This window comes from Danio rerio, chromosome 4 (assembly GCF_052040795.2).
Source record: "Danio rerio strain M-AB ecotype USA chromosome 4, GRCz13ab, whole genome shotgun sequence".
In the NCBI taxonomy this organism is placed as follows: domain Eukaryota; kingdom Metazoa; phylum Chordata; class Actinopteri; order Cypriniformes; family Danionidae; genus Danio; species Danio rerio.
Window position 1 is genome coordinate 58,039,198 of NC_141024.2, and position 13,303 is coordinate 58,052,500.

The window sequence follows — 13,303 nt, forward strand, 5'->3', positions numbered from 1 at the left end:
TTCCAGCATCAGGGTGGTTTACGTAATGTGCTGTTAATTCACAAATGGTTTACTTTATGCATCTCGAACACTTAATTCATCAAAACCTTGCACTGGGTCACTTCTGTCTGCAAGAACTTGCCTGGCTGGTGGAAAGTGCTGATCACCATTGACATAGTCCAGATAATCCATGTGTCCTCCAAATGAAATGAATCTGAAGTTAAACTTGCCTCCTGATAGATTTAATTTAAGCCTCAGTTTAGTCCTGAAGTTGCTCTAGTGTTCCTGCAGGAAATCAGCCTGTTCAGTTCTGGACTAGACTAAGTCTTAGACTTTTAAAACCGTGACAGAGAAAGCACATTTCTGTTAGTCTGATCTAAATGGCCATTTCAGTGTAGGACTACGCTTAATCTTGGTCCAGGCAACCACCTCTTAATAAAGTGAAGGAAAGCCATGTTAAAATATTACAGATATATATTAGCCATGTAATGATTTATATGTTAGATTAGTAAAATGAGTCAGACACTATTATTAAATGACTGTTTCAGTTGTGATGACACTAAACTATTCTGGTTTCTCGTGATCTCATTATTATATTTCAGTGTTCTGTAAATTGATCATTATAACTGATTAAGATAATCTTGTTTATGGATTGTGAACTAAAACTCTTACACTATTTGGAAAACATCACATTCACTAAACACAATGTGCTGACTGATCCTGAATCTGTGAACTCTTTTCCACCGATCTAAAGGTTTTAATCATTCCCTGATTTCAATACAGAGTTACTGTAAAGATCTATTCAGATGATTAAGTTATCTGTATTTAATTTAACATTCCCTTTTATAATGATTTGTGTATAACTATGCATTTACTTATGTTATTTCTCTTTAAACAAATAATAAAAAGAACAAATAAATGAATAAAAGCTGCTAAGTAAGATTTTTTTACTGATAATAATAAATCATTTGTCACAACCAAAACACATCAACCCCGTCTTCCAGTTTCTGAGGAAAATTATTCATATTTTTATTGACTTTTTATCCTGAATTTTGAAAAATGACCATAACAAATAGTATTAAACATCTGTACTGTAATAGAGAGTATCGATAAACAGATATATTGATTAAAATAAGTTTGGAAACACCTTCAGAAATAGAGAGATAACACATGTACATTCAAATTATGTGTTGCAAACAATAAATAAAAGACAAACTACAACATTTGAACTGAATGTAATGCTGTTTAATGGTTTTCTTGATTTGTCCTCTGGTTAAACATTATTCATTTATATAGAAATCTCTAATCTTATTTTAAAGGTTGAACATTGCTGTAAATATTCATCAGAGACCTCTCAGATTTCATCTTTAATACCTTCTCTAAATCTTCCATCAACACACTCATCTTCAGGACACGCCCACAGTCAGGAGAGTCTCATGAATATTCATGTCAGTGTCACTCTGTGGAGCCAATAATATTTCAGGATATACCTGTAGATCACACAGGTGTGTTTTAGTGAAGTGAAAGAGTGAAAGAGCTCAGATTGTGTTCCTGCTGCACAAGAGCGTCTGTACTTCTGCATGTGAGTCTAATTAAACACACCTGATCAAACTAATTAAGGCTTGTTAGAAATCTACAGGTAATGTTGAAGCAGGGTGGGAACTAAACTCTGCTGCCCTGCAGTTCTCCAAGAACTTGGAGTTTGACCCCCATGTTATATAGCAGGGGTGCTCAATCCTGTTCCTGGAGATCTACCTTCCTGCAGATTTCAGTTGCTACCCATATCAAACACACCTGCCTGTTATTATCAAGTGGTGTTCAGGTCCTCATTAATTGGTTCAGATGTGTCTGATATGGGTAGCAACTGAAAGCTGCAGGAAGGTAGATCTCCTGGAACAGGATTAAGCACCCCTGGTATATAGCATACTCTTAAAGCAACTTCCAACATTTATCGCAATCACATATGCAATAAAAAAAATAAAACACACACACACACACACACACACACACACACACAGAAAGTGCTGCAGTGAAAAGTGTTACTCTCTCCTCAATGCAAACCATGCATAAAGAACTGAAAAGCAAAAAACACAAAATAATCATTTTATTTTTTTAAATTATTTAAAAAAGGCATATGAAAAGAACACATAGATAGAGATATAGATAGAAACATGTTTGTCAAACACAGGCACATACTGTCAATTCTCAATAAAAAGTTTTAAATAATTCTAAAAAAAAATTTTAAAAATAAAGTCGGTAACACTGAAAATGCAAAGGATCCAATGTTTTATTGTTATAATTATTATTTATTTACTTTAAAAATCTCATGACAACAAACTTTTCTATTGTTTCTAATATAAATTCATAGGTGGAAACACTGCTCTGAAATCTGAAATAGCAACAAACTCACAACCTGGGACCGGACAGTGGAGCTTTTGTGTGTGGATGGCTATGTGTATCATGTTTTTGTGATTCCCTGTGATGATTTCTGTGCACATGTTACCTTACTGAGATGATGGAATTTAATGGTTTTTATGTGCATTAAAACTGCTTATTTGCCAGAAAGATACATGAAATGTTAGCATCTGTACATTATGGCAGTATGCAATATCCAATAAATAAATATACTTAAATAAAAGTAATGTAAGAATTTATATGAGGAGAGGCTAACTAGCTAACAATGTAGCTTTCAACACATTTCAAGATAACTACAATATGACTTAAAACACAGCCTTATTTTAGAAACCCTCAAAAACATTTGAACACATTTTACTTACTCATCGTAGATTCTTATTTAAAGCCTAAAACATATCAGACTCTACATCTGAATTGACGGACAGAGAATAGAGCACACTAAGCAGTAAACAAATCAAACACCTGGCTCCCTTAAAGGGCCAGCATTTTCTGAAAACTTTTTCTAAAACTTTTTAGTTAAGAATAAGACAGCCTATGGGAGTGTCTGGTGATGCCTAAATCATTATTTTCTGCTTTTAAAATGCACATCTCTATAAATAGCAACATAAAGCATCAGAGTAGATGGGACAGTACTGGTTGAACAGTAATTTGCCATTTATTGTCACAGTTACTACCTGTAATGTGTACGTAAAGTAAGTTACTGTAATTTATCATTTGCACTACACAATTTAATACAAAGTCTGCTCCTTTTACAGTAAAATACTGTTTCTTTCATTACAGCAAAACACTGGCTATTTTACAGTCATCTACTGCATAATCTACAGGGTAAGAGTGCAGTTAAGCTTTAACCTTAATTAAACACACCTGATCAAACTAAATCTAAAGATAACGTGTTGAAGCAGGGCTGGAACTAAATTCTGCTGGGCTGCGGCCCTCCAGGAGTTTGACATCCCTGGTACATAGCATATTTTCAAAGCAACTGCCTACATGTATCACAATTATGCACATAACGTTTAATAAAAACAATAAAAATATACAAACTTTATCCAAAGCAAAAAAAATAATAATAATAATAAATAATCTGATTCTCATGTCTTTCCAAATCTGTAGTAATAATAAAAAACACAAAAAATAACATGATTTATACATTTATTTAGGAAAGCCTTTATACTATACTGTTAATGCCACTTTTATTTACTTCATTTGAAGTTTTCCAGACAAATTCATTGCGTCTCTGCAAAAATGTATGTGCGTGCTGTTTAAGATATATACATGTATATATATATATTTTCTAAACATTTTTACTAGTTATTTAGCAATGTTGTTTATGGTTGAACAGTAATTTCCCATTTATTATCAAAGTAAATATCTGTAATGGTATATAGAGTAAATTACTGTAATGGGTATTCGAGAGAACACGAAAAGGAAAGCTTTATTTCTTTATTTCTTCTTCTTTGAAACGAACTGATGCCGACTTTGTTTTTTGTCAAGAGACTCATTCCTCGGTCTTGGATGTGAAATTTTGGGAATCACAATGGGGAAACTCTGTTTACTTTAGTCATGGAACTCCACAATCTGCAGGTGTAATGGTTTTGATGCATCGATTTAAAGGAGATGTACTTGACTTTGTTGCAGATGTAAATGGAAGATGGTTGATTCTGACTATTAGACTGGACAACACAACAGTTATCATTTGTAATGTTTATGGTTATAATTCTAATTTGTTGAATAAGACTTTTTTTGCCAAAATTTCAGACTTAATCACAAATCGAGCAATGTTCATGCTTCATATATTATATTATATGTTCAGGCGATTTTAATGACTGTATAGATGGTTTGATTGATAGATATCCCTCTCGTACCCTCCAACATGCTGGTCAATCCAATCTGGCATCTCTTTGTGCCTCATTATTACTTACAGATACTTGGCGCTTTTATAACCCTGTGAAATCAGAGTACACATGGTCTAACAAAAGCAAGACTTTACAATCTAGAATTGACTTATGTCTGATCTCTAACACAGCTTTACGTTATGTTCAGGAAATTAATCATAGACATGCTCCATTAACAGATCATAAACTTGTTTATTTATCTCTTAAAGGTTTAAAAGAAAATTCTAGTCTTAGAAGATATTGGAAATGTAATAATAATCTTCTTAATGATAATTACTTTAATGCCTGTGTTAAGAATATTGCAAGCAATACTTTTGCAGGATTAAAAGATAAATTCAAAAGTAACTGGGAACTTTTTAAATATAATGTAAGAAAAATTGCCATAATACGTAGAAAAGAATTTTAAAAAATCAACAAGCAAAAGGAAATGGAATTACTGGATAATTGACATATTCTGGAACAGAAGGAAATTCGTTCTAAGGAAGATGAGGAAGAGTTGACTAAAATTCTATCTAAACTTGATCTAATGTTCCTGGATATTGCTAAAGGTGCTTTCCTTCGCTCTAGAGCCAAATGGCTTGAAGAGGGAGAAAAAAAAAAAAAAAACACAAGTTATTTCTTTGCTCTAGAAAAAAGAAACTTTAAAAGAAATTTGTTAGCTGCAATAAATATTAATGGAAGCCTTTGTATGGATCCCAAAGCAATTTCGAATCATGTTTTTTCCTTTTATAAAACTTATATACCTCCAATTTTGATGAAAATAATTGTGATAACTTCATTAAAGTAATGAATCAAAATATTCCTATTATAGATGAAGACTTTAATGATTTATGTCATTCAAATATAGCCACTCTTGAATTAAATGATGCACTACCTAAAATGAAAAGGGTAAAGCTCCTGGTATAGATGGGTTGACTGTAGAATTTTTGGGAACACATTGAAAATCCTCTATAACATGTTTATTGAATTTATTAATAGTGGTGAAATGTCTACCTCCATGAATCAGGAAGTCATCTCGTTAATTGCTAAACCTGACAAAGATTCACAATTGATAGAAAACTGGAGAGCGATCTCACTTCTATCAATTGATTATGAACGTATAACTTTGGTATTTGCTAATAGATTAGGTAAATAGTATTATAAGTGAATGTCAAACAGGTTTTCTAAAAGGTCGCCACATAACTAATAATATTAGGCCAGTGCTTGATCTCTTAGATTATGCTGATTATGGAGATGATGAAGCTATTATCCTTTGTTTAGATTTAAAGCATTTGACTCCGTTGAACACAGTTTTTTTTTTTTTTTAAACTGTAGAGTGTTTTGGTTTTGGGAATAAATTTCTAAAAGTCATCATTTTTTTTACACCAATATTAATAGTTCTGTAATCATAAATACTTCTACAACTACGAGATTTAACATTTATCGTAGAGTACGTCAAGGTTGTCCAATTTCCCCATTTTTATTTGTATCAGTTGTTGAATTATTGGCAATTGGTATTATCAATAGTGAGCAAATTCAAGGTCTCAAAAAGTTGATAGAGTTTTTAAGTTTTCTCAATCTACAGATGACTCGACCTTATTCTTCAAACACGCTTCTGTTATCCCTGATGCTATTTCTTTAAGCAATACTTTTTCAAAGGCTTCCGGTTTAACTTGAAATCTTTTCAAATGTGAAATTCTGCCTTTACACAGTTTAAGGAATAAACACATAATGAACATCCCAGTGAAATCCTCTGTCAAATACCTTAGAAATATTGTAACAAAAATACACTTAATAGACAAGACTTAAATGTTTCTTCTAGAATAAAGAAAACAAAAGCCGTGTTAAATTGCTGGTTACAGCGTGACCTTTCCATTTATGGTGGTGTCTTTTTATGTAAAGCTGAAGGTTTATCTCCATTTGTTTATCCCGCCTTGTCTTTATTTCCTAAAGACTCTAATTGCAAAGATATCAATAACTTGTTCTTTTCTTTTATTTGGAAAAACAAGTCCCAAAGTATAAAAAAAGAGTTCTTACTAATAAGAAAGCTGAAGAAGGACTAGAAATGCTTTATTTTGAAGATATCAATAAGACATTCAAGAGTAATTGGATTAAGAGATGTCTATCTACCCCCAATTCCTTTTGGAATCATTCATTCATTCATTTTCTTGTCGGCCTTGTCTCTTTATTAATCTGGGGTTGCCACAGCGGAATGAACCGCCAACTTATCCAGCAAGTTTTTACACAGCGGATGTCCTTCCAGGCACAACCCATCTCTGGGAAACATCCACACACACACACACACACACACTACTTTCACTAAATTCCATCAACAAGCTCTTCTTGCTTGGAAAATCTCTTACTGTCACAATGTTTCTCCTTTATTTGGAATAATGGTAATATAAGCTCTTCAAATAAATCTTAATTCTTAGTAAATTGGTTTAATAGAGACATTAATCATCTTTTAACACTGTTTGACAGTGCAGGGAATATCCTATCCTATGAACATTTCATGTCTACTTACAATTTCCCAATATTGTTTAGAGAATTGAATTAAATCTATCCCTGTAAAAATGATTCAACTTGTTAAAAATCATATTTGCTATAATCTGCTGTAAACCCAAAACTACATTTAGAAGGTGATGAGTTGACTGATAATAAATGTACTAACAGACATATTCGTAATATTTTTTTTAGAAGCAAAATAAAATCACTCCTAGAGGCACATTTCTCTGGAACTCTATTATAGTTAATATTAATTGCAAAAAAAGCCTGGTTAACTCCCTTCAAATATTCTATTAATAATAAAATGAAGGAAATCCATTTTAAAATATTACATAAAATTTACCCAGTAAAATCTCTTTTATCAAAGCGCATTGAAATGGAGGATATCTGTTGATGAAGAGAGCCTTTGCCATTTGTTTTTTGAATGCAACATTGTAAATAATTTCTGGAAAAATCAGCCAAATATATTTGTGAAAGGACAAAACTTAGTTATTATTTTACATTAAAAGATGTAATTTTTCATTATGAAAACAAATGCAACAAATGTCTTGAATATATTGTTAATCTCTTTATTTTATTGGCAAAGTTTTACATACACAAACAGAAATCTGCTAAATCTTCTCCCACATTAACCGCCGTTTTTTTATTGAGTTTGAAATGTTTATTTCTACAGTGATATTGTTTAAAAAAATGAGATGTGCATCAAATATTATGACACTTTTTATGAATCCCCTGTCAATTCCTAAACTCATTGAATGTAGAAATGCTGTACACCATACTTTGTGTCATTTAATTTATTTTTTTATTTATTTATCTTTGTTTTTTGTTGACTTTTACCATTGTTGTATTCTTTTTGTGTGTTTCATTATTTGTGTTGTGTGTTTGTTCCTGACAGTTATGCAATTAAAAACAAACAAAAAAGGCCACAGTGCAGTTAAACAACGCCTACTATCTGCAGCTCTAGACCACCCCCTAGCGGACACTCCAAGTCATTTTCTCAGGCAGTTATTCAATACAAAGAGCAACACATCGTTGTGTAAATCATATCGATTTTAACTCTTCTTTGTATTTATTTATTTTTAATGATTCCAATTTATTTAACAGTATATTTTAATGATCATATTGATTTTTAAACCACTACAGAGACACGATGCTTTCATCTGCAGTTACACACGAGAGGATTATCAGAGCAGCGACACAACAGGACAACTCCTGAGCCTCTCAACGCCTGAGCTGTTCTCATCAGAGCAGTCACACATGGGGAATATAACACAAGCTGTGCTAGACTTCATAAAGAAAGATTGGAGTATATAGATTAGAGTATATATGTGAAAGCAGTCATTTTATTTTCTACAAATCTACATTGAGCTCTATGACACTGATTTGACCAAACTGTAAACATATTAGTATTATACACACTCCAGTACAGCAGGTGGCAGTATTCAGCTTTACGCTGCTTTCTATAACTCGCCACACAAGAAGAAGAAGAAGAGGAGGAGGCGGCGGAGGATATCCGGGTATGTGTTGTTCTGTCTTCTCTGTGTCCAGTGTTTATACTGCTTCAGGTAAAATTACCCTAGTAAAATGTACCTCCGCAGGTGCTTTGATAACCCTGCAGCTGTTTGACTCTTCTCTGCTCTGTTTAGAGTGTTTGTGACGGATGTTTTTCACTGAACTCATGATCTGCCGCTCCTTCAGAAACGAAAGTGAAAGTGTTTAGTTGTTGTGTCGCCATTTTAAACCGACAGAATCCACCATTTACCAGCGCAGAACAGCTTTAAATCTTTAATGTCTTGACTAAACCTGTAAGCTTTATGTGAATGTGTGTATGATGTTATTATAATCAAACGGATGACGCTGTGATTCTTCATTAGTTTACTCGTGATGAGCTTCTGGATTTGAGTGTCTCAGCTGCTGATCTATTCCTGCATTCAGCTGAATTATGAAGGCTGATCAATGACTGGAGATCTGTGATTGTTCATCAGTTTCTGCTGAAGATCAAACTCTTCAGGTCCATCATGGGTAACACACACACTGCTGGAGATCAGGATTTGTCTACAGGATGCAGGTATTAGTCCTACACTTGACATTTCATATGATTATTTTCTACAGGATATTATATTTACTCTCTGTTAGTTGTGTTTTTATTCTGTCTGAATATTTAACACAATCAGTCAGCAAGATTGTGTACAATCATCATGAAAAGTATCATGAAGTGCTGTTTAAACAGTGTTTTAATGATGAAATGTTGAATAAATCTGCTGTGTTGACTCCAGTGTGTGCAGCGCTGAACTTTAATCTTCTCTGTTTTAGTTCAGTTCATCAGAAGAGAGCAGAAGCAGAGCCCAGCTGTGTGTCTATGAAGAGTGACGCGTCTATGCACCCACCAATACATTTTAAGAGTGGAAACACAGGACCTGCTGTCAGGTAGATCATCTCTTTAATATCTGCAACTGATGAGTATTTTCATAATAAATGAATCAGGTAATTAGTGTTGTGGATCTGTTGGGTTTCAGATGTTAGATGTTGTATCTGAGCTCTGCAGGATAGTGCTTGAAGATCTCCGCTTTACACTTCAGGCCACAATTGATGGTGTTAACAAACCAATCAGCGCTTTATTAATGGTTAGTGAGGTAGAAGGTGGGTTTAGGTTTTGGGTAGGGTTAGGGATCCACAATAAGATCATACTGTATGACTACTAATGAGCAGTTCATATGTTCACATTACACAGATAATAAGCCGGTAGTTAATAGTATGAATTGTGAGCTAAACTAAAGTGTTCCCGATCTCCTGCCATTAAGGGCTTTTCCTGCACACTTTCCCCTGCTGTTTCTGTGCTGTACTGATCAGCCATTCCTCTGATCTGAGTCTGTTTTCACTGAAGCGCAGTCATCATCATGTTGTGTTGGCCTCATAGATGCTGCTGATCAACACATTTGGTTTCTAGAATTGATATTTCTCGAGTTCTCCTGCTCATTCAGTCATGATAGATGATGGTAAATGAACTTGTCTTGCTGTCCTCAAAGTCTGGACTGGAGCTCTGCAGACAAACCCCCGATGACTGACCTTCTGAAGACTGAGTGATGAGGAGGAGGATAAGGGGAGCTGCTGGAGGCGGGAATAACAGTCAGCTGACACAGTGCAGTTTATACTGCTGCTTATATAGTCATGTGATGATGATTGACACGCCTGCATGATTAAGCTTCTCCCACACCTACACTGTGGACTTCATTCAGTTATTCGATGATTAGTTTCAGCTCTAATCTGCTCTAATAGTGCTGCATTTCTGTTGGGCTTTCTCTACAAGAAATGAGCCTTGATCTGTGTTTGCTGATATTTTCCACATTCAGACAGTTTCTGTTCAAATATAAAGGAAATGAATTTAAGTGTTTTTGTAAATGAAGAATGATTAATATCAGGTTTGTGCAGTGTGTGCAGCGCTTAACTTTAATCTTCTCTGTTTTAGTTTGGTTCATCAGAAGAGAGCAGAAGCAGAGCCCAGCTGTGTGTCTATGAAGAGTGACAAGTCTATGATCCAACCAATAACATTTAGGAGTGAAAACACACGACCTGCTGTCAGGTAGATCATCTCTACACACATGATCACATTGCAGCATTTATATGATCCTGTGTTTCTAGAAGATCAGACATTATCTTTGAATTACAATAACAGGAGACTTTAAAACTAAATGTCCACACACTCACATCTGATCATTAGTGAAGTACTGAGGTAGTAATAAGTGACTGAAGCATTAATACTCAAACTGTTAGAGTTAGTAGAGTGAGTTTACAGGCTTATACAATAGTCAGCAAAGTGTGGGAAAAGAAAGAGATTTTAGACACTGGTAATGAACAAGTTGTGTGAGACAAACACACCACATTTCACCTGATATATAATTATGGTCAAAAAGAGATACTGATTTAAGATAAAAATGTATTCAGATCTTCTTTGTTTATTGTTATCTTAATAAAGTTCAGCAATATTACAGTGCTGTTACTGAACTCTGAGAGCATACGCTTGTATGATCTGGAGATTAATGTAAGAATTAAAAACTATATTCAGTCAGAAAGTGAGCTGACAGAAGACAGAAGCAGAGCAAACACATGCTGAAGATTCAGACAGCACAGATGCAGAGAATTATGATTTTCTTATTGATGGCAAAACATTTAACCGGTATAAGATCACAACAACCTTCAGAACTGTAGATGGCACAATGCAACACCCAATCAAATGTTCACTCAAATGATCACTCTATTGAATGGGCATTATCAGTGTTTATCAGCTGATAGATATGGTTAAGTAGGGACCTTCTGCACCTACTTGTAGGCTTAGTGGGCAGTTATCATCCATCCACATGGTTAATCAGCTATTCTAATAGAGTAGACTCAGATCTGTTTTTACATTACTGTGATGGTAGGGTTTAGGGTAGGGGGAGGGGTAGACTTTAATAAAACGCAATTAATGGGGGTTTTATAAGTAATGTAAATAATTATTGTTAACTTACAGCCATATGTGATCTATAGCTGATTACTACTGACAACACCCATTCATTCGAGTTAAAAACATTTAAATCAGCATACAAATAACAAAAAAATACTATTAGTATCAGAACTATCAACATTACAACATTACACACTACAGCAGCTGAACAGATAATCTAGGAGCTTTTGTCCTCATGCTTGTGCTCGAGGACTTTACACATTTTAATCTTAAAATATTTTAAATGTCTTCCGTGAGCATCCAAAATCATTGTAAATTAATGATATCAAATTATTGAAGTCTTACATTTAATAATTGACAAAAGAGTGTTAAATGTTTACAGCATTTAGAACAGTAGACGTGATCAGTGTGAGGTGTTTAAGTGATCAGTGTGTGGTGTTCAAAGTGATCAGTATGTGGTGTTTAAAGTGATCAGTGTGTGGTGTTTAAAGTGATCAGTGTGTGGTGTTTAAAGTGATCAGTGTGTGGTGTTTAAAGTGATCAGTGTGTGGTGTTCAAAGTGATCAGCGTGCGGTGTTTAGTTAAATCTGATTAAATTTGTGTATTGTGTCTCAGCTGGTTCAGAGAAACACACACTCTGCTTTGCTAGAGGATCTTTACACTCGCACTCATTGACTCTTTGTGTTGTTGTTGTTCCTGCAGTGTGGATGGAGATGATCAGACTGGAGACCTGCAGCAGGATTCACTCCAACCAGAACATGATGAACTTCAGAGAGTCAAAGAGCAGCACAAAACCAGCATGAAGAACAAGTATGAGAGATTATTTGAGGGAATCAACCATGGAGAGACTCAAACCCTCCTGAACAGCATCTACACACAGCTCTACATCATAGAAGGAGAGAGTGAAGGAGTGAATGAAGAACATGAGGTTTTACAGATGGAGAAAAGAGCCAGAACAAAACCCTCACAACACACTCCAGTCTACTGCAATGACATCTTTAAAGCCTCAGCTGGAGCAGGACATGAGGAGAAGATCAGGAAGGAGAAAGCCCAGATCAAGACTGTTCTCACTAAAGGCATCGCTGGAATCGAGAAAACCGTCTCTGTGCAGAAGTTCATTCTGGACTGGGCCGAGGGAAAAGACCATCAGGATGTAGATTTCATGTTTGTGCTTCCATTTCGAGAGCTGAACTTGATCAGAGATCATCAGTACAGTCTTCACAGACTTCTGCTGGACTTTCATCCTGAACTTGAAGATCTGGAGCCCAAGATTTATGAGCAGTGTAGAGTTGTGTTCATCTTTGATGGTCTGGATGAAAGCAGACTCACACTCAACTTTTCAGATGAGGAGAAAGTTTGTGCTGTGACTGAATCTTCATCAGTGGCTGTGTTGATGTGGAGCCTCCTGAAAGGAGATCTGCTTCCCTCTGCTCTCATCTGGATCACCTCCAGACCAGCAGCAGCCCATCAGATCCCCTCCAGATACATCAAGCGTCTGACAGAGATTCAGGGATTCACTGAGCCTCAGAAGGAGGAATATTTCAGGAAGAGAATCAGCGACGAGCATCAAGCCAGCAGAATCATCTCCCACATCAGAAGAGCAAGAAGCCTCCAGATCATGTGCCACATACCCGTCTTCTGCTGGATCTCCTCCACTGTGCTTCAGAAGCTCCTGGAAGAAGATGTGAGTGCAGAAATCCCTCAAACTCTGACTGAGATGTACATCCACTTCCTGCTGATTCAGATCAACATGAGGAAGCAGAAGTATGAAGAGAGAGATTCAGAGAAACTCCTGCAGTCCAACAGAGGAGTGATCCTCAAACTTGCTGAAGTGGCTTTCAGACAGCTGATGAAGGGCAATGTGATGTTCTATGAGAAGGACCTGATTAAGAGCGGCGTAGACGTCACTGACGCCTCGGTGTATTCTGGGATCTGCACTGAGATCTTCAAGGAGGAATCTGTGATTCATCAGAGGAAAGTCTACAGCTTTATCCATCTCAGCTTTCAGGAGTTTCTGGCTGCTTTCTTTGTGTTTTACTGCCATTTAACAAAGAAGAGAAAACCGCTGAGGGTGATTTATGAGAGAGAATAT

The 13,303-nt window shown here is 35.4% G+C and overlaps 1 protein-coding gene and 1 long non-coding RNA gene across 3 annotated transcripts in view; both read left to right on the forward strand.

Annotated features, from left to right (window-relative positions):
• Nucleotides 1-13,303, forward strand: part of LOC148682208 (uncharacterized) — a 286,875-nt gene that overhangs the window by 89,402 nt on the left and 184,170 nt on the right. The gene's annotated exons all lie outside the window — the stretch shown is intronic.
• Nucleotides 7,642-13,303, forward strand: part of LOC110437820 (protein NLRC3-like) — a 22,750-nt gene continuing 17,088 nt past the window's right edge. For both annotated transcript variants that reach the window (XM_087248366.2, XM_088650062.1), the window contains exons 1-5: nucleotides 7,642-8,287; nucleotides 8,645-8,838; nucleotides 9,084-9,197; nucleotides 10,237-10,350; nucleotides 11,914-13,303. The exon at nucleotides 11,914-13,303 is cut by the window's right edge and continues 506 nt beyond it. In XM_087248366.2, the coding sequence (XP_087104492.1) occupies nucleotides 8,789-8,838; nucleotides 9,084-9,197; nucleotides 10,237-10,350; nucleotides 11,914-13,303 (1,668 nt within the window). In that variant the 5' untranslated portion in view covers nucleotides 7,642-8,287; nucleotides 8,645-8,788. The remainder of the gene's footprint in view (nucleotides 8,288-8,644; nucleotides 8,839-9,083; nucleotides 9,198-10,236; nucleotides 10,351-11,913) is intronic.